We start from the raw sequence: 24,368 nt of genomic DNA on the forward strand, positions 1-24,368 counted from the left end.
GTCAGGTGTGTGGTGATGTGACGGAGTTTGGGGATTGTTTGATTGTATTATCGTTTTGTTGCAGTTGTGTATTTTATATAATCAGTATTGAGTCCGTTTAAATGTTTTAAAAACTGTGGTGATCCATTCGGGGATGGTGAGCAGTTATTGAGCAGGTATGAGACGATGTGTATGGGTTAGCTGGGATGAGTCACCACGTTGCTGTTTTAGAAGTTTTCCGCCGTGTCGAACACTCTTTTGTTGTTTAGTAGTTTGATAGTTTGAGAACCTTTGTATTTCTTTTATCAGTTTTGGATTTGGGTTGTATCACTTAAACTTTATTACTATTTAAGTACGTTTCATTATTGTCCATTTGATTATCATTACCTCGGGTAACCGAGATGGTAGCATTCTTATACCTTAAGTGGTCCTGGTAAGGCACTTGGAGTATGTGGGTGTTACATATAATCATATCAACTAAACAAGCCTTAATTTTCCAATTCATACCATTTGCAGACGCCTATGTTTATTGAGGTGAAGCACATGGTAAGTAGTTTAGTTGGTATTGCTCTATTTGGTAAACATCGAATTAATTTCAACATAAGTGGATTGCAAAAGTAGATTTTAAATGAAGATTTTATCAGAAGGTTTGACTAACATATTATAACTAGCATAATTAATTTGATTTTAAATGGTTAACAGATTCATTATTTGCAATCTACTAAAATGAATATGTTGGGTGAAACAACATTTCGGAAAACAGTAGATTGGAGTTCAATATACCGTTTCAATATGTCATTTACCACACCTAAATTAGTAGATTGGTGAGTCAAACATGCTAAAAACCTTGAATATGCTGAAAATTTATCAATCCGCTGTTTATCAAATATCCCCATTGTAAAACAACATATTGACCTCAAATATGCAGTTTCAATATAGTTTTTACCAAACACTAAAATTAGCATATTGATTGGTTAAACACTTAAACATGCTATTACTCTTAAAGGGGTGCTTGTTTCAACTCATAAAGGTATGATGTATGAGTTTGGAATGAGCCAAACTCATACTAGGTGTTTTATTTGGCAAAAATAGGGGTTTCATACCCATACACGCCCATACCTCAAACCCATGAGTTATGACCGTATGAGTTTCTCATACCCAAGGGGAAGTGAGTATGAGATAGATACCCAATGGGTATCAAATAATAAAACCAAAATCCATGAAAAAAACTTAATATGAAACATTTTAAATGAGATTTTTTTTACATTTATTTGATCAAATCTTCATTTTCATGATTTTTCAATATTAAAAATATTTATTTTTAATGTTGTATTTTAATTTTTTTTTAACTTTGACGAAGTTTAACCTCATTCCATCCAAAATTGAAACAAACACAGGATATGAGGAATCAAGTTCCAAACTCATACCATCAAGTTATAATTCCTAATTCCAAACCCATAACCACGCGCAAAAAACCAAACGCATATCTTTAAAAATTGGTCAATATGTCATTTTTCTTTTTCAAACATTGCTATAATGACGAGAGGTGGTATTGAGAAGTTATAAAATGGATTCCCTTCCCGAAAAATCATCGGCATTAAAATAGCCCTTGTGACTCCCGCCTTTTATCGAGTTGAACCAGTGAGACGGTGACCGTCCTCACTTTGTTAAGCCCCGAACCTTGATTATTTCTCCACAGTGACCTTTTGTTCTTAACCCCAAAAAGATGAGGAATTCTAAGGACGATTCCGGTGGCGCCGCTGCTACCGCCATCGACATTTCGCCACCGCCACCGCCACCGAGTGTTTATGAAGAAGGAGAAGCTGTCATTGCTAATCACAAAGGCTATTTCTACTTAGCCAAAGTACTTTCTCTACTCTCTTCTCTTGTTGCTTTTAATCTCGTTATTTAATTTAATGTATGCTTTGTTATTAATTAATATAATTGCGATATTCATGTTCCCCAACCTTATTATTAGTGAATTATCGGTGCGGTCTGTGGATATGCTTTGTAGAATTGTAGCGGAGAGTACTGATCCAATGTGGTAATATGTTTAGCATTACAAATGTTTCGGAATGCCGGATACAAGTTCGTCTTTGTGAAAGCTGACAGCTTCTTTTTTTGGATATGTTCATTTCAGTAAACCGTTGATATGTGGACTTGAGAAATTATTGAGAGAAAGAGGTGAAGAGTATCGTTATTGCTGTTTGTGTGATAATCTTTCTAGAGGTGATCGTTTCGTTTGTTAAATTAGGGGAGAGTGATAAATTAGGGCGGATATGGTTTGTAGGGGAGAGTGATCGAGAATACGAATTTGATGTAGCCACATTTGGAATCGATTATGGTAATATGTCCATGGAGTGAATTTTAAGGACGAAGCGAAAGTTCCTCTTTGTGAAAGCTGACAACTTATTTTTTAGTGGTGATTAGGTTGATTTTCTTCAATAAAATCTTAAAATGATCCTCTTAAAATATCTTGTGGAGTGATGGCTAATGAAATTGTGAGAAATGGATGAAGAGTATCCGTGTGAATATTGAATGCCAGTAGCTTTTAATAAGTCACTAATGAATTTGGATCTTGTGAGTTCTTCAAATTCCCTTCTAAGAGTGTGTTAAGAAAGCCTTTCTAGCAATTTGATTAACTCGGAGACAATTACAACATCCTTACCTTAGTGTCTCAAGGGCACCCGGTAATGGCGCGATAGAAGAGTCATATGTACGACGAAAGGTTGTTTTCATAGAAAAGTAGGCCTTTTTATCCATAACCTAACATTAATTAAAGAACATTAAACTGGGGGATTTTTTTTCTACCAGGATCAGGTTTATTACACACTCTTATCTGTTCGAGAAATACTTCTTCAACTTGTAAACTCGAATCAATTTTGTATCAATCTTTCTAAATACTTTGGCCAAAGAATTTATTGGCAGCCCTTTTAATTCAATGAATGGGGTAAGTAGTAGGCTTGCATTTTTGTTGATTCTCCTTCCCCTATAATTGTCGTCATGCTTTCCTCAAACTTCTTCCTTATGGAGCAGCTGTATTCAGATGCTTCCCGCGCATTTATGGCTCTGAAGTATAGTGTCCCCCTCCCTCCGTTTTTAGCAATGCTATCTCGTTAAGCAGCTGAGGTAGCTACCTTCATATTTAGCTTTCTTATTCTGCTTTGCTAGGTCGAAAAAATAAAATTTAACAAGGACTGGAAGTATCTAATTCATTACATTGTAAGTATCTTCTGTACTGACTCATTTTTTTAGTTAATTTTGGTCTGATTTCTTTTCAAGATGTTTTAACTTGCTGTAAGAGCCTTAATTCTTATCGTGGTCTGTTTGTCGTTCTGTAGGGATGGAACAAAAGGCAAGTATACAACACTTCAATCTTTTAAAGTTGCAACAATTTCAGTGTTCTTACCTTTTCAGACCATCTCAGATGCTCGTCGAATTTGGAGTCCCCTATTGACCAACAATTTAATAAGTACTTTATTTATCTCTTTCAAATTTAGATGGATATTGATTGATGCAATAGAGCACAAGTGGAAATTCAGTCATTGATAATTTGGGTAACATGAAATATTTTTGTACGACATTTATTTATGATTGAACAACAACATTTACTTTTTGCTTATTTGGATGTGATCTGGTAGGAAGTGGAAAAGTGAGATAAGAGGTAAGAGCATTTAGTCTTTGAAAGAACGGCTTTTGTATCTATATGGGCTATTCTCAGATTTCCTGTAATGTCTTAGTTACAGATTAATTGGATGAATGATGAGGGAAAGTCCTACTTCTCTTGTTTGGAGATCAATTTGATATAAAGTGATGGAAGGAAATGAGTTGGGGATAGGATCAAATTTTCCTTCCGCCTTAGCAAACCCTGTACTTTAGTACTATACTACTATATTGTCCTGCCTTGTTACCTTTTTTTTTTTTATCTTCCTTTCTTATTCCCTGTCTCTTAGGTTTTATGCTTTGTCGCCTCACAGTTTCTCGCTTTTCCAATCCATTAAAGAATTTATCTACTCCCTTTGTCTCCTTCCTCTTCTCTTCCTCCTTCTCTCCTTCAGACTCCATCCCAAATTGTGGTCCAAAGTTCCAGACACGGTGCTAGTTCCTTTTCTAAACTCTGCTTTTTTGTGCTTAATGTTCTGTAGTGAACAATCAGGATGCTTGTGGTAGACTCCACAAGACCACAACCTAGGTTTCCATCATACAGGTAGCATGAAATATTAAATTCTTCGTTAGTCATCTGCCAATAAAAAAGGGCTTTGCAGGAAAACATCAGATAAAATGGCTTCTCAAACTTTTCTTTGTGGTAGAAGATTCATGATAGGTAGTTCAAATGTGGCAATACGCCTATTATATCGAATATCAATCTCCTTCCAGGTAGTGCCTGCTGTCCACCTGTTACTTTTATTGAGATCTTGGTGCGGTTTTAATAAATTTAAATTTTGATGTTCATAAAGATATAGTATGCCTTGTAAATGCCATCCCTGATCCCTCATAAACCTACCATAACTCGCTTCTGTTATGGTGTTTGGGACTGACATTGAATGTCATTACAACTACTTGTGAGCTAAAAGAATATCTGGGAATGTCTGATTGTATCATGAAATTGTTCCTTGTATCTGTTACTTTGGATAGTATCCGATGCTTTTTAATTAACATGGAGAGCACCTCTGACTATTGGTGTTGTGCTGGTACATCGGTACCTCATGTTTCTGTTACTAGGGAATAGGGATACATGATATTAAAAATATATGCTTACAATTGGTTGGAATATGGATTCAACATTTGTATGTCTGATACTTTCTTTTTTGAACAAAAAAAAAGTTATCTGACATCAGATACTTGTCTTTCTTCAAATATGGGACATTAACCATACGTGATTTTTTTTTTTGTCATAACTCGTATCTTTAGTAATTGATGCTGGATTAACTGATTTGTTGACATTAGCCACAAAAGATAGTAAGTCGGAAATCTCAGGATTCAGGATTCTGTCCATTTCTACCAGTGCTGTTTCTAGCTGTTACTCTTTTATTTTATTTTTTCCAATATTGTTCCCCATGGAAAACGTAAATCTCTTATTTAGTTATTGCAACCTCTGTTCAGAAAATAAGAATCTTACTAGCATGTTGTGAGAAAACCTAAAAGTTCTAAACGCTTGGAAGAGTTATGTAGTAACTGATGCTTTTTCTATATTAGTTTTCTACTTTTCTTTCAGTAACTGTCTTCATTAGTGATGTCAAATGTGGTGTGAGATTGCATTCAATGGATGTGGCTGATTCATTGGTCTTGTTTAATAAAAAAACAGCTGGGATGAATGGTTGGGAATTGATCATTTGCTGAAACAAACAACAGAGAATCTGAAGAAAGTGTCGGATGACACGAAGAAAACAACTGATAAGTACGCGAAGACTGGCCATATATCACAAAACAAATTGGATGCTTCATCTGGTGAGCAATGTCTTTTATTGTAGACTGATGGTTCTTTAGTTCATTAATACGGTATTACTTTTTGTGGATATATCATTTTGGAAACTGATGATTCTTCTTGTGAACTATTTTTATTATTACTTTTGGTGGCTATATTGTTTTTGATTCCTGTTTAACTGTGTCATTTGTTAACATGCACCATCTGACTTTTTTTAAGCGGAAAAGAGCCCATAGTACATTTTCTTATAAGAGTGGCAGATTCTCTAGCATCTGGACACATGCTATGTGTGTTTCCTAATGTAACTGATTTTTATGTTGCATAACTACAGCCTCGTTTTTGCTCAACAAAGAGTTACTTGATGTGGTGTTCCCTATTTTGCCCATACTTCTGTAACAACAACAACATCAAAGCCTTAAGCCCTAAATGATTTGGGATCGGCTGACATGAATCATCCTTTAGAACCGTTCATAGGTGAACGCACACCTCAAAAATGTGAAAAAGTGAAAAGAAAAAGTGAAAAACAAAAGGGGAGTGAAACATAATACAAAAGCTAAGTAAACTTATAGGTTTTAAAATTGAAGTCCGGATTTGTTTTATAAAAACTTAGAATTTAACGAGAATAAAGATTAAAACGATTTTGAAAACCGAAGTAAAACTTAAGGGTCCGGAATACCTTAAAAGTGACCAAGTATTAATATTAATATATAATAAAGTTGTTGGTAAAAAGGTGTAATAAATCCGTAAAGAACAAATACATTTTAAAAATTAAATAAAAACATTAAATATATCAAATACTAAAAATCCACATGTATCATTGCCCTCTCCGTCAGGGGCGAACCCAAAAGTTTTTGTATGGTGTAGCAAATTAATACACTGTTTTTTCCGACATTCCACATGCAAATACATATATGTATGTATATATAGGTCGGTAAAAATAACACCGCTTGTAAAAATTACAAACTATAAAAAATATGATTTAAAACATTCATACTTGTGTTTGCGTTAGTTTTTACCCCACTTATTTACAAAGTTATTTTTATAGGAAATTATTTTCAATGTTTTAGAAGTTATCATGATAATTTATCCCAAATTCATCAATTTTTTTTACTAAATAATGTGAATACTTATTCATCAATTTATCCCAAAGTTTTATACTTTTGGAATTCAAAAGAGATAGGTTTTTGCCATGAGAAAAAAATACTAACGAGAAATAATACTCTCTTAGTCCCGGTCATTTGGTGTCCTTTAATTTTGGCACAAAAAACAAGGAAAAGGGATGGGACCAATTATAAGATGACAAGTAGACCAAATTGAGTGTGAAGGAACAAATTACTCATCAAATGCTATCCTAAAATAAAAAGGACAACAATTGACTATGACACCCAAAAATAGAAAAGAACAACAAATGATCGGGATGGAGGGGGTAAGTCTTAATACTCCCGGTTACTTTTTTTTTTATCTTACTTTTAAGAATTAAAGACTCTTCCTTAACTTCATTTTAATTCATTAAATGGTGCAACTTGGGAATTAAAAAAGGAAATGAAAAGAAATGCCTCATTTAATACAAAATAAAAAAAGTGCATCGTATGTTGTGTTGCCATTGGAAGATAGGAAAGAAGTTTGTATTAATGACACAATTAACAATTAATGGTGTAGCAGTTAAAGCTTTTCTCAAGGAGTTTTTCACTTTTGGTGTAGCAACTGCTACACCTCAGTTGTATGTGGGTCCGCCCCTGCTCTCCGTCACCATTCCCTCATCAAGCCCGAGAAATCTCATATTTCGCTCGGTGCCCAACGAATCGCGAATTGTTAAAAGCGAATTCTATTATGTTGCTTACTGAAAATACATATAACACACATTCTATAAGAGCGAATCGCGAATTGGTAAGGACGTATTCATAGCAAATTCGGTAAGCCATGTCTGTTTTGGTCTCCCTATACCCCTAGCAACCAGGAATAAGCAAGGCCGAGCTGGAGATACGGTTTCCTAAACCGTGTGGAATAGCTTAGTTTCCTAGGTCGAGCCTAATATTAGTTTCCTAAATCAAGTCAGATTGTTAGTTGTTTTTCTAATAATAATGAGTTTAGGAAAACTAGTTTTTTAACTCTAGCTAGAATAGTTATTGTTATTTCCTAGTTAGTTTAGGAAAGATTGTTAGCTTGCTATTCAAGCAAGATTAGGATATAGAATTAGTATAAACCTTATTTTTCAGTTTTGAGAGATTAATAAAAATCGTTCCCTCTGTGAGAACAATTGAGTTCAAGGCTTGCGAGTTTTGGCTTCCCCGTCTTCCTTGCGAGGATTGACCCGAGAGTGTAATCAAGTTCGTACCTTGCGAGGCGGAGAGCGAGATTCACTTTACTATCCTATTACTTTCCCGTTCCATTGTTCCAACTTTACAAACCCATCCCGTGTTTCAGTCCTAATTCACGAAGTTCATCCAATAATTACAACAAATTCCGCTGCCAAATTTATTCATCTTAAGTCGTTTAATCAAATCGACTATATTTTACATCAAACCTTTTCTGTTTTCCAAGTCTCCAGCCTCCTAACTCGTGCGTCCATAGGTCTCCTTCTCACATGGCCAAACCATCTTAGTCGGTTTTCCATCATCTTGTCCTCTATTGGCGTCACTTTTACCTTTTTCCTAATCACCGCATTCCTTCATCGATTTTTCCTTGTATGGCCGCACAAGAATTAAGGTTAAGGAAAATCGAACCCCGGTTGTTCAAGCAAAACACCCAGACAAATACCGCTAGGCTACATCATGTTTGATAAAAGTTATTAATGAGGCTTAACCCATGACCTCTTGGTTTGGATGGTTTTGCTGTTACCACTATGACACATCCATCTTGTTGCCCATACTTCTGTAACATTTCATAAATTTAGTGGGCAAGGCGCAAAGATTTTATGGTGCAAATGACTTTGTTTAATTCCTAAATTTAAGGATGTTTTTATCTAGCGTTGGGTCCTACGCTCGAAACAGAGAGTACTTTCTTAGCACTTTGAATTGATGCAATGGTTAGATCACAAAAGTGCAACTTATGTGAGAAAAATTATTACCTTGAAATTGGGAGTTTTGGGTATTTGGTGAACCCTCCCTTGGACGCGGCATGGGTGTTGGTGGGTTAAAAATTTGTCGGTAGTAAGCATCTTCAAGCTGGGCGATCCTTCCAGAGACTAGCAGTAGTTCTCTCGATTTGTTGAAACATGGCAAGCATGGAGGTGGCGCTAAACATGAACGTGCCGACCGAGGCGTCATTTCCCAAAGCATTGATTTCGCCTTCAATAGGTAAGATAAGGTGTGAGCAATCATCATCTGAAATGGCGTGTATCCCCAAGGGGTTGGTTTTGTGTTTGGCTTTGATGGTGGAGGTAGGGGTAGCTCTCCCTTATCAATCATGTCTTGGATAGCGTGCTTCAATTTGAAGCAAGTTTTGGTATCATGGCCCTTGCCTTGGTGATATTGGCAATAGGCGTTTGGGTTCCAAAAAACGAGTTTTCTTTGCTTTAGGCGGGTCCGGAGTGGGTCCAATTGGTTGCATTTTTCCTTGTTCCATGAGCCTCTTCAGGGCGCTCGCATGTCGACCCTAAATTGGTGAATGTCCTTTGGGGATGTTAGGCTTTCTTTGAAGTTGGTTCTCGTCGATCTTGTTGGTTTGACCATAGGGACGGGACATAGACCCTTGATAGCCTCTACCCGTGGTTTTGGCCAAGACGCCATTGCGTAGGTCATCCTCAATCCTGGAAGGTTTTGATGTTTTGGTACCTTAGAAGGTTGGCATATACTAGACGGAGATTGTTGACGAATTTCTCCACCAGGGTTGACTCGCTCGGTTTGCTTACCAATTCGGCGCTCACCCTTCTCCAACGAGTTAGGAATTTGGTGAATCCTTCCTTGTCATTTTGGGTTAGAACCTTAAAGGTGCGGGTGTTGGGTTAGGACCTTAAGGGTGCGGGTGTTGGCCTGGATTTCGACATTATCGGCGTATTGCTTAGCAAACTCAACGGCAACTTCGTCCCAAGTGGTGCTGCTCTTTGGGTCAAGAGAATAGTACCATTGACGGGGAATCGGTTCCAGAGATGCGGGAATATCCGGATAGTCTCCTTCATTTGAAGGGTAGAAGTGTTGTTCCCTATTTTGCCCATACTGTGTTACATTTCATAAATTTAGTGGGTAAACCGCAAAGATTTTATGGTGCAAATGACTTTGTTTAATTCCTAAATTTAAGGATGTTTCTATCTCAGCGTTGGTTCATTACACGTCAAACGACCCACATATTATGAAACAGAGAGTACTTTCTTAGCACTTTGAATTGTTGCAATGGTTAGATCTCAAAAATGCAACTTATCTAAGAAAAATTATTACCCCTTCAACTTCTTTCATGCTTGAGCTGGCTGAAAAAGGAGAATGGATAAAGATGAGGCTGTCAAAATCAAAGTAGGCAGATGAAATGGAAAGTGTTACCTGATTAATGTCTAATCTTTGTACGCTTCTCAGTTACAAGAACAATCCCGTACCACCCCCCATAAAAAGTAAAAGGATAGTTTTACTGGATAACAAGTAGGCACAAGTTGTTGATGATGGGCGGTTTAAAAATGTCCTATATTAAAGATATCATGGTGAAATGGTGATGATGCATTTGCTAGGTTGGATTTGTGGGTATACTTGGTGGTCATTTGGTACACTGCAGGAACTTGAAATTTCTCGGAGGTCACATTTCCAAAGATCATACATTTCATGTGAATTTGCAAAAGTTGTTTGGTACTTTCGTTGTATATAGGAATTGGAGTTCTACATAAATTTCTACTCAGCTAGTGGGGTTAGGTAAACAACTTCCTCTATTTCGAAGGAATTGGAATTTTAGTAAGTACCATTTTTAGTAAATTTCTATTTTGAAGGAATTGGAATTATTAGCAATTCATGTGGATTGTGTCAACTAAACAACTCACCATTTTTTTTAGTACCATGAACTATAGTTCTTGTGTTTTTTTATGGGGATTCAGACAATCGCTCGGAAGGGTTTGCTTTTGGAGTGAGCAGAATAGGAAGGTGGGAGTCGCTTTTGTTGGCGATAAAGTGCAGGAGAGTCCATTGTATTAGTTTGGACATGTTCAAAGAAAGGCAAGTGATGCATGAGGTTGGAGATTTGATGGATGGAAAGTGGACCAGTTGTAATGAAAGAGGAAGACCAAGGTTGCCTAATACAATTTGATAGCTTGCTTTTAGATATGCAATACGTTCTTAATAAAGTAATATATATGGATACTTAAGCAAGCACCATGATATAGAATATGCTCAAACTAATTCACAATTTGCTCGGGTTTAGAGAATCCAATAACCCAGTGGAAGACAATTAGGTGGTCATTGAGAGAGACATAGCCCTACTTAAGTTTGTTGAGAATATTATCTCGGGTACAACCAAGTGGAGGGAATACACTTGGATGAATTAAATTAAATTTCTAGATTATTTAGCTAAATCTCAGTTTAACTTGTGCATTCGAAAGGCTGCGTACATCCGACGCCACCTTACCCCACAATTTTCAGGAGCCATTGATGGGTAATGTTGTTCAGTTTTCCTTGTGTACACAGTTAACTTTCTTTCTTCCTAACCTTTGCTTACATTTTTTTAAGTAGTTTTAAGCCTTTTTATCATCTACTAAGGGAATAGAAATACAGAAGACTCTTACAAAGAATATCTCTACAAAATGTAACAAGATTCTGGGTGAGTTGGGACAGTTTATAATATTATCACTGTCACGACCCTTAAGACAAGCTACCAGATGTATGCTGACAACAAGCTTAATCGGATGCATTCAACTGACAAATTGATTCGCATCCTTAATGGCGTGCAAATTCGTTCATATTATATGAAGTAAATCACTAGCTACCTAAGGATATGATTCCAGACCTGATTTGAAAAATCACACAGGAATTAATAAAACTGATGCATTCCTGGGTAGTCAAGCGTAGATTGACAAGCAAGAGACCCGTAATTCTGTACTCCACTACAGGTTAACATCAATTGCATTAGATATACTGCCAGCATTCTTTAAGATAAGGTTTCTGACCTGAATCAACCCTCTCAGTATTCAAGTCTTCTGTTAGTCACAGTCCAAAATTCCATATATCTGAGGCAATAAGCTTTAAACCAGCTTAGCATAATGCCACTTCTGCGAAATGAAATTTGCCACACCCACTCTGAGAGTCTGAGATGAGAGCTTTATTCCAAGTTATAGACCTTTCATAGTACATCCTATTTCCCTCCAAGGACAATAAGAGCCATCCCAACTGTTAAAAGTTCATTTTCCTACCACCACAAAGTCCTCTGCTTACCCTTTGTTTTCTCTCTCTTTATCTTTTTGTCATTCTTTTATTTTCCGCTTTATCTTTTGCTAAGATTTCCTATCACTGTTAATCTCAGCAAATCCCTAATTCTTTTGAGGCTCGTGCTTTGTTAATGTTGTCGGTGTCTTGTTGCTATTTTAGAAGTCAAATGTAGACCTTTTGGACATCAAGATATGGAAGTTGCTATGAAAATGCGTAAGGCTTGCAGTTGTGAAGTGCATTTATCTTGAACGTAGTTCACTACTATTTTCAGTACAACTACATTTTTCTGTCTATCTTTTTTAGAGAGAGTAATTTTTCTTACTCTGTTTTGGGAAGGGCCTCAGATGACTTTAGCGGGACTCCTCTTCAAAGGAATTGGACCCTTTGCAATTGTCTTCTGGAAAACCATAAGGACTATTCCTCACTTCTGTATCTCTATTAGCAACATTTTCTTCTATCAGCTTAAAAGGAGAATAGGCAGCCAACGAAGTAGTTTTGGACTTATTATGTTACCCTCATTGATTTTTTTTTTTTTTTTTTTTTTTTTTTTTTTGAGGGAACTCATTCAAGTTTTATTGCTCAGTGTTGGCTGATGTTTTGTGGAATAAAAAAATACGGAGTACCTTTTTTGTGGAGGTTGTTAATGTAGGAAGCTAGCTTCTTGGGATTTTCTTTATATCCCTATCTTAGTCTAAAAGGTGCACCTAGGCCGCTAGGTGCAGTGAGCTAGTAAGGCACTAGCCAAAGTTTCTCATGGTGCCTTAAATTCCTTGTTCATATTATTCAACTAGCAAGACAAAATACTTCGCAGTTTCCAAATTTTTCTTCTTCTAGTTCTTTTTACGCCCTGCCCTCTTCCCCACAATCTCTAGCTTTTACTTTACTGAGCATGCTATCCCTCTTTAAAATACAAAAAATGGCATTGTTGCTCAAAACTAAACTTTAAAATTCTCTGTTTGCAATAAAAGCATGCTTCATGTGCAGGGGATCCTTTTTTTTAATGCATTTTTGAGGGTTTTCATGTTTATGCTACTAGAATTTCGATTGAATGTGACAGCCTTTTGTCCCTTCTAAAATTTGCACAGTTTCTAACTCAGTTTCCTATGTATGAAGGTCCCAGTGGGAAAAAGCTGAAGACTAGTTCCACCGTCACAGGCCGTAAGAGAAAAAGAGAACACAATGGAAAAAAGGTACGGAGTGGTGACAGAAAAGCTAATAAAATGGGAAGGATGAGTGATGAGGGGACAATAAAATTGGGATGGATGGAGTAATTATTTGCTTCTGATGAAAATATTTTCACTCACTGGCTATCAAAATTTTATGCATATAATATGGGGAATGAGTATATTCTTTCTGTAATCTAATAGATACTTGCTCGCAATTTGTTTTTATCAAATTACCTTCAACTGATTAGCATGTAAATCAACAAGAATATGTGAGGCAAGCAGAAGAAAGAAGAAGACAAAGAGGGCCGGATCTGATGAAAAAACATAAGCAATCAAAGTGACTATGATGGATAGGCATAATAAATACATTAATAATTGTGTTGAATTTGGTTTTGGTGTAGAAGCATAAACATAATAGCCTCCATTGGTCCTCCATGGTTTTAAAATACCTGCAGCTAGTAAATATGTTTAGGATAGAAAAAGGAAATTTTAAGGAGAGAAACAAAGATTCAAAAATAGGATAGATTAAGCATTTACATGCAAATTCAAGTAATGAGATCTGCAAGTAATGAGAACGAAGCCCAAATTCTTTATTACACACAGTTTAAATATCATCCTTATTAAGCTCTAGTAGAATATTTGACACGTGCTTATCTCATGCCTGTGAACCGAAAAATGACCGTGAAGGATTGAAATTTTAGCTGCATTGATCGAGTCTTTATGGAGAATGGTTAAAGGGATCTAACTAAAGCAAATTCGTTGTGTCGAAAAAGTCTTGTCGCAACCAAAGATGTTTCAAGTGATTTTTAGAAGAAAATTATTATGGCATATATGATAATTGGTAAGAGGTAGCAAATCCAGGGTATGGTAATGAAGTCTGTGTTTGAATTATATTTTGTCCTATCTTATGGAAATGAAGGCAATAGGTTGGCTGGAGCTTCAATTTTCTTCAAACATTTTCATGACCACTCATCATTCACTACGTCTGTACAAGTTCGCTTGAGAAACATAAAGAAAAATGACAACTCAATACCACTTTCCAACCTTGTTTATAGGATCCTCTTTCCCATATATAAACATAGTAGATATGAAATAACACATAATTGATAGGTATACTAATTGCTTTTATCCTTTCCCCCCAATTAACAATAAACAGAAACCCTAGTATTGTCATGTCTCATGACGTAACATAGCAACACAAGCAAATAGTTTGAAGTTATTCATGCTTTTTCCTCGTCGTGTTTGAAATTATTTGAAATTTGAGAATCCCATTACTTGTTGAAGTAGCTCTTTTCATCTATTAGTTTGTTTGGGGATTATGTAGTTTGACATTCAATTTTCGGGCATTGTCACGAGTCATGACGTAATGGTTTGAATGTTCAAGCTCTAACATCTGATCTCATCTCTTTGCCCTGTTGTTAGATTGTCAAAAGGCGTTTTTATGTTTTCCTCTTAGTTCATAGATGCAAAAGTTTTTACTTGCCTACATAATCATGCTATCGTAAACTCTTATGGTTTTGTCTTTTGGCTCGTAGAGTTGACCGTTTATGGCAAGACTTTTACTTGCGATATATTTTTGTCCACTACAGGGAAAAGACTCTGATCTAGCGGAGAAGCTTGTTAGCATATACATTCCTCTTACACTAAAGAAGCAATTGATTGATGATTTTGAATCCATCAACCAGATGGATAAGGTACTTATAACATGTAGTCCTTATCTTTAGTAGCGATCCTTTGTAGAAATTATGGCGCTTTCGTTTGCTTGCTGGAACTAGTCCAACATGCACTGAGTCTGTTTATTTCGATGTATTGCACACTTTTAAAATGAAGATATCAAATAATTATCATGTCTTCACAGCTTTTATGCTTTAAACACATTTGGTGATTATATGCATGTAGCCATGTAGAACTGGCTAAATCTAATCTTATGTGGGTGTCAGTGACCCAGTGTGTCACTCTCTGTTATCATTCAAATGTCCAATATGGTATGCTATAACATCTTTGCGCTGATACTCCTAGAGTCCTAGTCTTCTTTACACTAAACTTTCTCTAATAGTTTCTCAAATGTTAAGAGAATTGTCGAAACTAGTTTGGCATGGGAGATGAAGTCCAAGCTCACCGGTGACTCGGTGAGGAAGCTTGAAGGGTAAACTGATGTGATTAAGGGTGATAGGAAACCTGAGAAAACTCGGATACAATGCTTGTGACAATGTGCCAACTTGAGTTTGAGAAAAATACGGGATTGAATAGGTTATAGTAGAGGGAGAGGATCTATGCAAAAGATGTTCATCGTACGTTATAGTTTCTCCTTGTATTTTTCTCTCTTAATTTTGTTTTGTTTTGTTTTTCTTTTATGTTTGCCCTATCGTGCTTTGTACATGACGCCTATTTTAGTCTGTATAAATGAAGGTGGGTCCAACCAATAAAATTTTACAAGTTACAATAGTTTCAAAATATCTCAAAAACGCAAACCATATTCTTTAGTAAGATAATGATGTGTTTAATTTTCCATTTTTGAGGGTTTCAGTCATTCCATTTTCATGCATTGGTGTAAGAGAGGATAACGTAGCAATTTGGAAAATAAATTATGTACATGTTTCCTAACATAAATGGCAGTTATATTTTCTCTTGTTGGCTCTTACGGTTCGGTACTCCGGTTTTTAGCAAGAGGTGGACAAGAAGCTTGCTGATGTAGAATTCTTCCATTGAATATACCTGTTTCAGTGTTCACAAGAATTCTGATTTCATTCTAATTTGAATTCATCTGCAGCTTGTTAGGCTTCCACGAACTCCAAATGTTGATGCAGTAATCGAGAAATATCTTGATTACAGAGGAAAGAAGGAGGGAGTGTAAGTCCTCTAGCCAACATTTCATGTTAATGTTACAAGTGATGCTCATAGTTGTTTTATTTTTTTTATGCATAATCCTTGTTTTTTAAACAAATTTTGCAGCCAGTACTTGCACATTTCTCTATCCCTTCACCCGGAGTGTAATAATTTATTGGCTGCTTGCAAGTGGCATTTACTGCGGACATCCTTATATTGAGTAATATTTTGACTGTTAGGTGTTCAAAAGGAATGCTAGATTACTAGGTTTCTCTACCTTGTCCGAGTTGAATAAGTCCTCAATTTGCTTTCTGCAAAGCGCAAGATGACGTTCCTGGCTTCTTGCATAGATAGTTCTCTGTCTATCGATACATATCTGAGTAGGTTTCATTACAGTGGGTAGAGACAAAAGCAGTTAAGGTTTATTATACACTGACAACGTAGCTGGGATCTGTCTTTGCATTATGCTCGCTCCCCTATTAAATCACTCAGTCATTGGTCTTATTCTGCTAGATTATATATTCTTTGCTCATAAGTTCGAAGAATAGACGATGAAGATATTTCATGAATTGCTTTTTTTCCCATACTAAATCAATTCCGGAATAGCTATAGAAATTCACCTTTTTCTTTGTTCTCTTTATTGTTGTTCGAGGCGAAAGGGTCCGGGTTCTTCTACCTCATTTTGGTTACCCTGATTTGAATGGATGCTCTTTCCCTGAAATTTCGTGACATCTGAGTGGCTATGACAATCGGAAAATATCTGAGAGATTTTAGTTGTGCTTGGAAATTTTCGCGTAATCATTCTCTCAATTTTCTGAAATCAGGATATCTAACTCAGTTGAAGAAGTCTTGAGTGGGTTATGTGTTTACTTTAACAAAGCTCTACCTGTACTGCTTCTTTATAACAAAGAACGTCAACAATATCAAGAAGTAATTATGGAGGATTCTTCTTGTCTTCTTCCATCAGCAGTATATGGCGCTGAGCATCTTCTTCGCTTGTTTGGTATGATCCCATCCAGCACTTGATTAGTGAATAATATGCTTTCATAGTTTCATTTACATCTATTTCATTTACTCAATGTCAGTAAGTAATCACCTACTACCTCCATCTCACAATGTTCTTCCCATATCCCTTTTATTGAACAACTTCACGATGTTCTTCCTGTTTGTTTTTCCTTGTTGGATAAAAGTTTTGGTTGTTAATGTTCCAAAATATGCTACTCATTGCAACAGATTTGCAACACATGCCCTTGGTAAAACTCAATTTTTTTGACACATGCCTGAGTGCCTGACCCAGTGACCCACTACATAGTTTAAGGTAAGACAACCAACCCCTGCTCTCTTTACTCGACCAACTAACACCACCACACTACAAAGAGGGGGAGGAGGGGGGGGGGGGGGGGGGGCGCGAGCCAACCCAGCCCGGTACATCAATGTTAGTATGTAAGCAAACCAAATAATGGTCAAAAACTAAAATTATTGGTAAAAAGTTGCAAGTAACTTGATAAAAAAATTGTCAATAATTGAACACGAAAATGACCCAACCCGACCCGGTACATCAATTGACCCGAAATGATCTGGCCAGATAACAACCTCATAATGACCTGACCTGAATCCAAAAGGGTATGTTGACCCAATTTGACCTGAACCCGGTTTGATCTGACGCAAAGTCGCAAACCCAACCTGACTGATTGCCACCTCTAGCTACATGGCTGCACCACATCCCTTCTCTCCCATCCATCCCCATCTATCCTCAGCTCCCACCTGTCCTATGACTCCTACCAAGTACCAACCCCACAAGCGCCAAGTTCCGACCAACCTTGGACAGCTGCTCCAGTGACCAGCTGGTAAAGTCCCAATCAAGATCTGCCCCAACCGTCAACCACATTTCTCATACTGAACAGCACTGACTGGGTCAGAATGGTGCCAACCAGCCTCTGCATCAATCTTCTCCGCCAAGGCAACTTGTGAAAATTTCTGAATATTTTTTTCATATCTGCAACTCATTAAAAAAATCGGGAAAAAAAGAAATGCTTGACAAATTTCTAATGGGAAGATCTCGCTTATGTAGCATTGGCGGTGGTGGCGTGTTTGGTGGTGGTAGGGTATGGGATTGGCTGATTGGGAAGGCTGGTGCTAGTTTGTGGTTGAATTGTCAAGTGAATTTGTTTTGTTCTTGAACTCACCGCACTTGTTTTTCTTGTATATTGCACTCCGTATCGTCTCTCCTAAGTATTGTGCAAATGAATATGGGAAGAACATCTAAACTAGAACATATAAACATTGAGTACCTTTTAAATTTGAGCGCCATGAATGGTATCATAATTTTTATTTTTTATTTTTTGGTAAAAAAAGATTCCCTTGTTACTACAGTGAAATTGCCAGCATTACTGTATGAGCTTGACATGGAGGAGAAGACACGAAGGGAGTTGCAGACTATTTTACAAGACTTTCTCAAGTATGGATATAATCGTTATTCCTTCGTATTTCCGGAAAAAAAAAATCCTGGTTTTCAAGTTTGTTATGCATGCTAAGGCTTAACTGGCATGTGTTATTTTAGTAGTTCTTACTTTTTTTGTTGTCTGCATTTGTATTTTTTTATGCATTATTCAATGAGTAAGCACTTTAAATACTAGATTATGACTTTGATTCTCTTTATTGGCTGAAATAATCATGTCCAATACTCGTGCCCAACCACTGAAGTGTTGTAGTAGAAGCTTCAGCTTGACCTCTTGGCTAGCAAGAACCAAGCCTACAACAGCATGAAGCTTACTCTCTAGAAAAGATCATGCAAACTTGTTAATCACCCATTGACCCATAAATTGACGCTCCCCTATCAGACCTCCTTACAATTCCATTTTCATATTATGGGTAGTTCAATTAAAGTAATGACATTGATTGTTATGAAAGTAATAGAACTAGCTCAGATGGGAAGAATGAGGTGATGGTGGTGGTGGTGGAAGGAGTGAAGGGAGGAGAGTAGGGAGTAATTAACTTTTGAAAGAGGGAAGTAGTTTCCCCACCATAGGGTGTACAGGGAGGAGAGTGAGTAGTAATGTAAAGGTTGTAATTAACAAGATTTATAAGATTCCACCGCCAATGGGAGTAATAATTTTCCCGTCATCTCCTGCCTCCCTTTAGCACGTCTCACCTTATTCCTTTTGTTTTAGCCTGTATAACCCCACAAATAGTATCCTCATTCCAAGCGAGTTTGAAGTAGTGACAACCTGTCTTTCTCCTTCATCTATAAGTGGTACTTGAGGGACCTTCAAAAACAGATGCTAAAACCCTACCATTCTCCTGAAACCTCCTATGTCACGTAGGTTATGTGGTACTGATGGGATCTATATCTCAAAGGTAATTGTAGATTAGTCAGAAGAAACGAATACTGTACGACAAGGTGCGGATGCCTGTTCATCTACAAAACCTCGTTTCACATTAATCTCATTGGTTCCAAACTTAACCAAGTTAATCTTCGTTCCTGGAGGCAATTTAGAGTCTTGTTATGTCGAAAACAAAAACATGGTGCTGTCAGCCATGCTTTTTTTTTTTGTGTCAGTGTGTGTGTGTGTATGTGTGTGTTTTTGTTTTTTTTCAGATGTTGAGAAGTTCTTTGTGCATTTTAAACCCACTCTAGCTCCTATAGTCCTATCTGACTATCTATATTGCCATATCCAACAGCTTTCTAGATCACTAACTAGAATAAGAACAGATACATTGCCGCTCTCTGCCTTAAGTTAAACTTCTTTTTGCAGTCTCATTAATTAGAGCAAAGAAATGTTGCCGGATTTAGGCTGAAAGTAATGCACCGATTCAGTCTTTAAGAGGCCTTTGAAGTCTTACTTGGTTACTGGATTCCTTCGAATCCCAGTGAATCGTGACTGATTCCAAGTATCTCATATACTTATTAAGACGTATTATGATTTTTGTTTAAAATATCGGTATTATAATGTAAAGGTGTCTATCGTGTATATTAAGTATTTGTACTGGAGCGTACTACAAATTAGGCAACCATGGACTTTGAGTGTGTAGAGTGTAGACCATTGGCAGACCAGGTGAACTGCCGATTATATTCAATTGAAGATCTCAAATCTCAAAATTAATAGAAATACGATACTTGCGAGCATAACTGTTTCGGCTGCAGAGCAACGCTTTCTCAACGTTGACTTTTGGGTTGTGATTTTTTCTTTCCCTTGTAACTCCTTTAGGGGGTTTGCCAGTTGTTCACCGTGCATTTTTAACAAAACAAAAGATTTTAGTTGGCAGCTTTCTTCATCCTCTGTATTTCTGATTTGTGTCCTCTTTGTATATATTGGGCATCTGATAACATTTTTTTTTTTTCAAGTACAGTGATATAGGTCTCAAATATTACACTTCATCTTGAAAAGTTTTTTTTTTTTTTTTTTTTTTTTTTTTTTTTTTGTGTGTGTGTGTCTAATAGAACAGAAATTAGAGTGATTTTTCTTTCTGTGCTATGCTAATTTCTGATTGCAGTGATCCGCTATTATTCTAACGTTTCACTAATATATTGCTTTATCAGGTTCTTGCAGAGGAATCAAAGTGTGTTTTTCCTTTCTAGTTATCATCTACAAGAAGATTGACAGAGAAGTGTTACTGAGAACCATGACTGATGTGGGTACGCGGCTGGTGAGTATCCATTGCATGACGTTCTTGTATTTGATCATCTGACAACGCGCGCTAGATTTAGTATGTATAGTATCTTTGAGGCTCGAAAGGTGTTGATGCACAGTGTCAACTAGAACATTTTCGCGAATGCTTGGCATCTTGTAAATCTTGTTATTAGTAATGTTATGTTAAACTGTGTAATGTTATGCTCAACTGCTTTTTTATTGTGTTTATTCCAATCGTTGTACATTATCTAGCATGTGTAAACTGCCATCTTATTGTGTACTACAATTCTACAACTGCACAAATAAGAGAAACACAACGATCACGTACTGGAAAAGACAAAAACGATCGAGTGGCCTGGTCAGATTACGTGCTAGCTAGCTTCAACTATGGTCTCTAACGCAGGTCTCCATGATTTGTGACTCGACATGCTATAGCATGTTTCCGCGCCTATTATCTGGGCTTGTCTGTCGGATTCTACCCTTTTCGTCTCCGAGGGAAACAAGCAAGAATCACCAAATACTGGAAAAATCTTCCCCAAGTTGTGAAAACCGCCGTTCTTTGATATCTTGTATGCCCTGTAATTAAGATGGCTAACCTCCTCTTGTGTAAGTATAGAGTAGAGCATTCCCATCGGAAGAAGGAAATAGAGCTGCCGACACTCTAACTCGTCATCAGCTAACAGGCCTGAGATACGATGGCCCACCTGGAGGGCATTAGAATGGCACAGAAATTTACCCGGATTGTCGAGCATTAACTCGACTGCTTTCACCGGTGTTGAGTGGATTTCTAAATTTCCTTCCCAGGTTAGCACCTTGGTAGCCCAGTTACTACCACTCAGCACCGGAGTGCAAAATGCTGCATTTCCCATTGTTTTTTTTTTTTTTTTTTTTGCTGTGAATTACGGAGATGATCGGAACTGTCGAGTTCTAGTAAAGCTTGAAGTGCTCGTTTGAGTTATATCACAGACTGTATTTATATATTTATTTTGCATGAGATGGTAGTTGGTGTTTCTTTATCAACTAACCTATTTGTTCTTTGTGAATTTGAGTATGTGATTATATTATTTAGCTTTTACATTATTACAGTTGTTAAGTGGCAATTAGATGCTGGAAAATTGGGGCTTAAAGAGAATAAGGAAGATTATTTATGAATATTTCCTGCAACTGATTTGGTTGGTAACATTGAATTTTGGGCGGCTGACTTTAGTTACTAAATCATTGAGATGTTTTTTTTGATTTTGCTCAACTAATTAGGCACAAGACAATATTCCTTGAGGTTTGTCCTTTTAGAAGAAGATTAAGAACCACAGTCCACTGAACTAATACGACTACTATTTACCTGGATGTCAATTTTAATCAACCATTTCAATTTTTTAATCAGTAATTTCTGCAAACTATACATGATATTATATGATAACGGTATGTCTTATAGACTTAAGTGTAAATTTTATCGCACAACAATTAAACCTGCACTGTTATACAGCTTTGAGTGTTGGACCGTGAAACATTGTCACGTTTAGAGGATTAATGTGGTGGAGAATGGAGATGCATATGTTGAGTTGGATGTGCTTGTCATACAAGGAATATGATCGACTAAGAAATGAGGTGATTAGGGAGAAGTTGAAAGTGGCGCCAATAGAGGATAAAATTATGGAGAATTGGTAAGATGGTTCGGCCATGTGAGGGAGACCTATGGATGCACTAGGTAGGGGGCTCGAAACTTAAGGAATAAAAAAGGTTGTTATGAGGCTTGAAACTTTGGGAACAGATCAAAGAAGGAGACCAAAAAATCTTGGTTGATAGTGATTGAACAGAACATGAGATTCCTCGGGATTGAAGCATTTATGGTGTGGGAGAGAGCACCATAAAGGGAAATGATTATGTGGATTTTTAGTTTATGTTCGTATTTTCACTATTAATTGTTTTTATTCATCGCTAGCATCAATAACAAAACATTTAAGCTTTATTTTTAACGTTTTTTGTTTATTTCGGAGAACTTTTAATCGTTTTACCTAAAAAATTTTATATAACCATACATTGGAGAAAAAGGATTGTACATCAAATGTACTATCTCACACTTAATGAGTTTTGAGTTTTTGTATATTTTTTTTTTAGTTCTATAGAGTTTATAAATTACATTTTAGTTTTATGACGTCAATTATCAAATTTTTCTAAGTTTATATGTAATTTTTTTTTGAGTTATAATGTAACCTTTTGAGATTAATGTTTAAGTAAATGAACTCAAAAACTTTATAATAAAACTCAAAATTTTTAAATTAAATCTCAAAAACTTTATCTTAATGCTCAAAAACTATACCATCTGATATAATTCACTTACTGCATACTTTGTTTACTTTTAAGATTTCCTAAACATTAACTTTACTTTTATTTTCAAAACTATTATTAATTTTTATTTTAGATCAAAATTCAAAGTTGTTATAAAAGAAATTGAGTTTTTGATTTTCAAACTTGGTTTAGATTGACTTTTGTATTATGTTTCACTTCTCATTTGATTCACTTTTCACTTTTATCATTTCTCGTATTTGAGGTGTGATCCCTCCGGGATGATTCTAAAAGATAATTTATGTCAACAGACTCGACCCAAAGATTCTGAGTAGGTTTTCTGAGGAACGGTCTCTCAATAGAGAAAAATTTCAAATTGATAGAAAAATTGTACAAAAAGCAATAAAATGAGTACGACTACTATAAAAATATATAATAAAATAGGTTACGATAATCATGAAAACATGTACCAAATAAAAGTGGCATTTTGAACCATGATCAATGATATATAAAAAAAGGGTACGAAAATGACATAAATGAGTACGAGAAAAGTGGTTTCTCAATAATTTAGCGAGAAACTGTCTCTCCAAAGTGAAGGATTCTGATGTTATAGTTGTTATTCAAGATATAATATCAAAACTAAAAATGATCTTCCACGTTTCGGGGTAAAGGTATTGCAAGGCGTGATCACTTGATCGCGGTTTGTAGGTTACTTTGCCATTCTTGCAGCCACTAAGAATTGCCTAAAATACCTGGGCTTGTGATTTCAACTTTGGTGAACACACTCGGCTCATCGGTTTAGGGTATTGGATCGGATTACTCAGGTCAGATCCGTTTTGGCATATACGGGATTACGGGGGCACAACACAACTACTCCGCAAGGAGATGCTAGGATCAAAACGTTAGACGACTATTAGAATTATACTCCGAAGAACGGTATGACGATGATAAACAATGAGAAAGAGGAAGTTGTCGAAAAGGGTGACGAAAACCTACACGATGTTATCAATTCTATTGAGAAGACGCTGAGGCTTCTTCATCAGCTCTACGTCACCGTCTCATCCTTCAACATCGCGTCTCAGTTCCCACTCCTCCAACGCATAAATGCATTGGTAGCGGAATTAGATAACATGATGAAATTGTCAGACAACTACAACATCCAGGTTCCCTTGGAGATCCTCAATTTAATCGACGATGGTAAGAACCCAGATACCTTTACCAAGGATGTTCTCAACTCCTGCATCTCCAAAAATCAAATCACCAAAGGCAAAACCAATTCCTTCAAGAGTTTACGTAAGCATCTCCTGCAGGAACTTGAGCTGGCATTTCCCAATGAAGTCGATGCTTACAGAGAGATACGCGCTTCTTCTGCTGCTGAAATGAAATGAGTGGCACAAACTCGGGATGTTTTGCCAAACGGAGACATAAAGGTTAAGAATGAATTGTAAGTCTAGACGATGTCAGCGATCAATTTATTTGCCGATTAGGTTATAATCGAAGTGACAGGCGATTCTAACATAAAGTTTCCATGATTTTCCCATCAGCTTGAACTTTCATTATGTTTTCAACTTGTACATATGCATGAATGTTTTACCTATCTGTCAGACTATGGTAGAGAAGTGGAAGAGGTTTATTGTATACTGTACAATTCTTATATAAGAATTGTGTGAGCGGTAAGAGTGAGAACGAGTCTCTAGAATTGAGCATGTTCTGATGTTCTAAT

At 36.5% G+C, this 24,368-nt stretch overlaps 2 protein-coding genes and 1 pseudogene across 5 annotated transcripts; 2 read left to right on the forward strand and 1 right to left on the reverse strand.

Moving 5' to 3' along the window:
- Positions 1-1,517: 1,517 nt before the first annotated feature.
- LOC141586628 (protein MRG1-like) lies at positions 1,518-20,586 on the forward strand. Of its 4 annotated transcripts, none has more exons than XM_074407921.1 (11): positions 1,518-1,843; positions 3,151-3,201; positions 3,321-3,334; positions 3,407-3,451; positions 5,285-5,427; positions 12,853-12,929; positions 14,495-14,599; positions 15,676-15,755; positions 16,556-16,734; positions 18,087-18,189; positions 20,272-20,586. In XM_074407921.1, exons 1-11 carry the CDS (start codon positions 1,706-1,708, stop codon positions 20,330-20,332), a joined length of 996 nt encoding a protein of 331 aa, XP_074264022.1. In that variant the 5' UTR covers positions 1,518-1,705; the 3' UTR covers positions 20,333-20,586. The 4 variants fall into 4 exon arrangements, with proteins under 4 accessions (XP_074264022.1, XP_074264023.1, XP_074264025.1 ...); XM_074407922.1 differs by having other exon boundaries at positions 18,105-18,189; XM_074407924.1 differs by lacking the exon at positions 3,407-3,451.
- Positions 20,587-20,665: 79 nt separating this feature from the next.
- LOC141586629 (uncharacterized) lies at positions 20,666-21,241 on the reverse strand. Its single transcript, XM_074407925.1, has one exon. The coding sequence runs from the start codon at positions 21,229-21,231 to the stop codon at positions 20,734-20,736; it is 498 nt and encodes a 165-aa protein (XP_074264026.1). The 5' UTR covers positions 21,232-21,241; the 3' UTR covers positions 20,666-20,733.
- Positions 21,242-23,516: 2,275 nt separating this feature from the next.
- LOC141586630 (mediator of RNA polymerase II transcription subunit 10b-like) lies at positions 23,517-24,240 on the forward strand (annotated as a pseudogene).
- Positions 24,241-24,368: the final 128 nt, after the last annotated feature.

The sequence above is a fragment of the Silene latifolia genome, chromosome 6 (assembly GCF_048544455.1).
Source record: "Silene latifolia isolate original U9 population chromosome 6, ASM4854445v1, whole genome shotgun sequence".
NCBI classification, from domain to species: Eukaryota; Viridiplantae; Streptophyta; class Magnoliopsida; order Caryophyllales; family Caryophyllaceae; genus Silene; species Silene latifolia.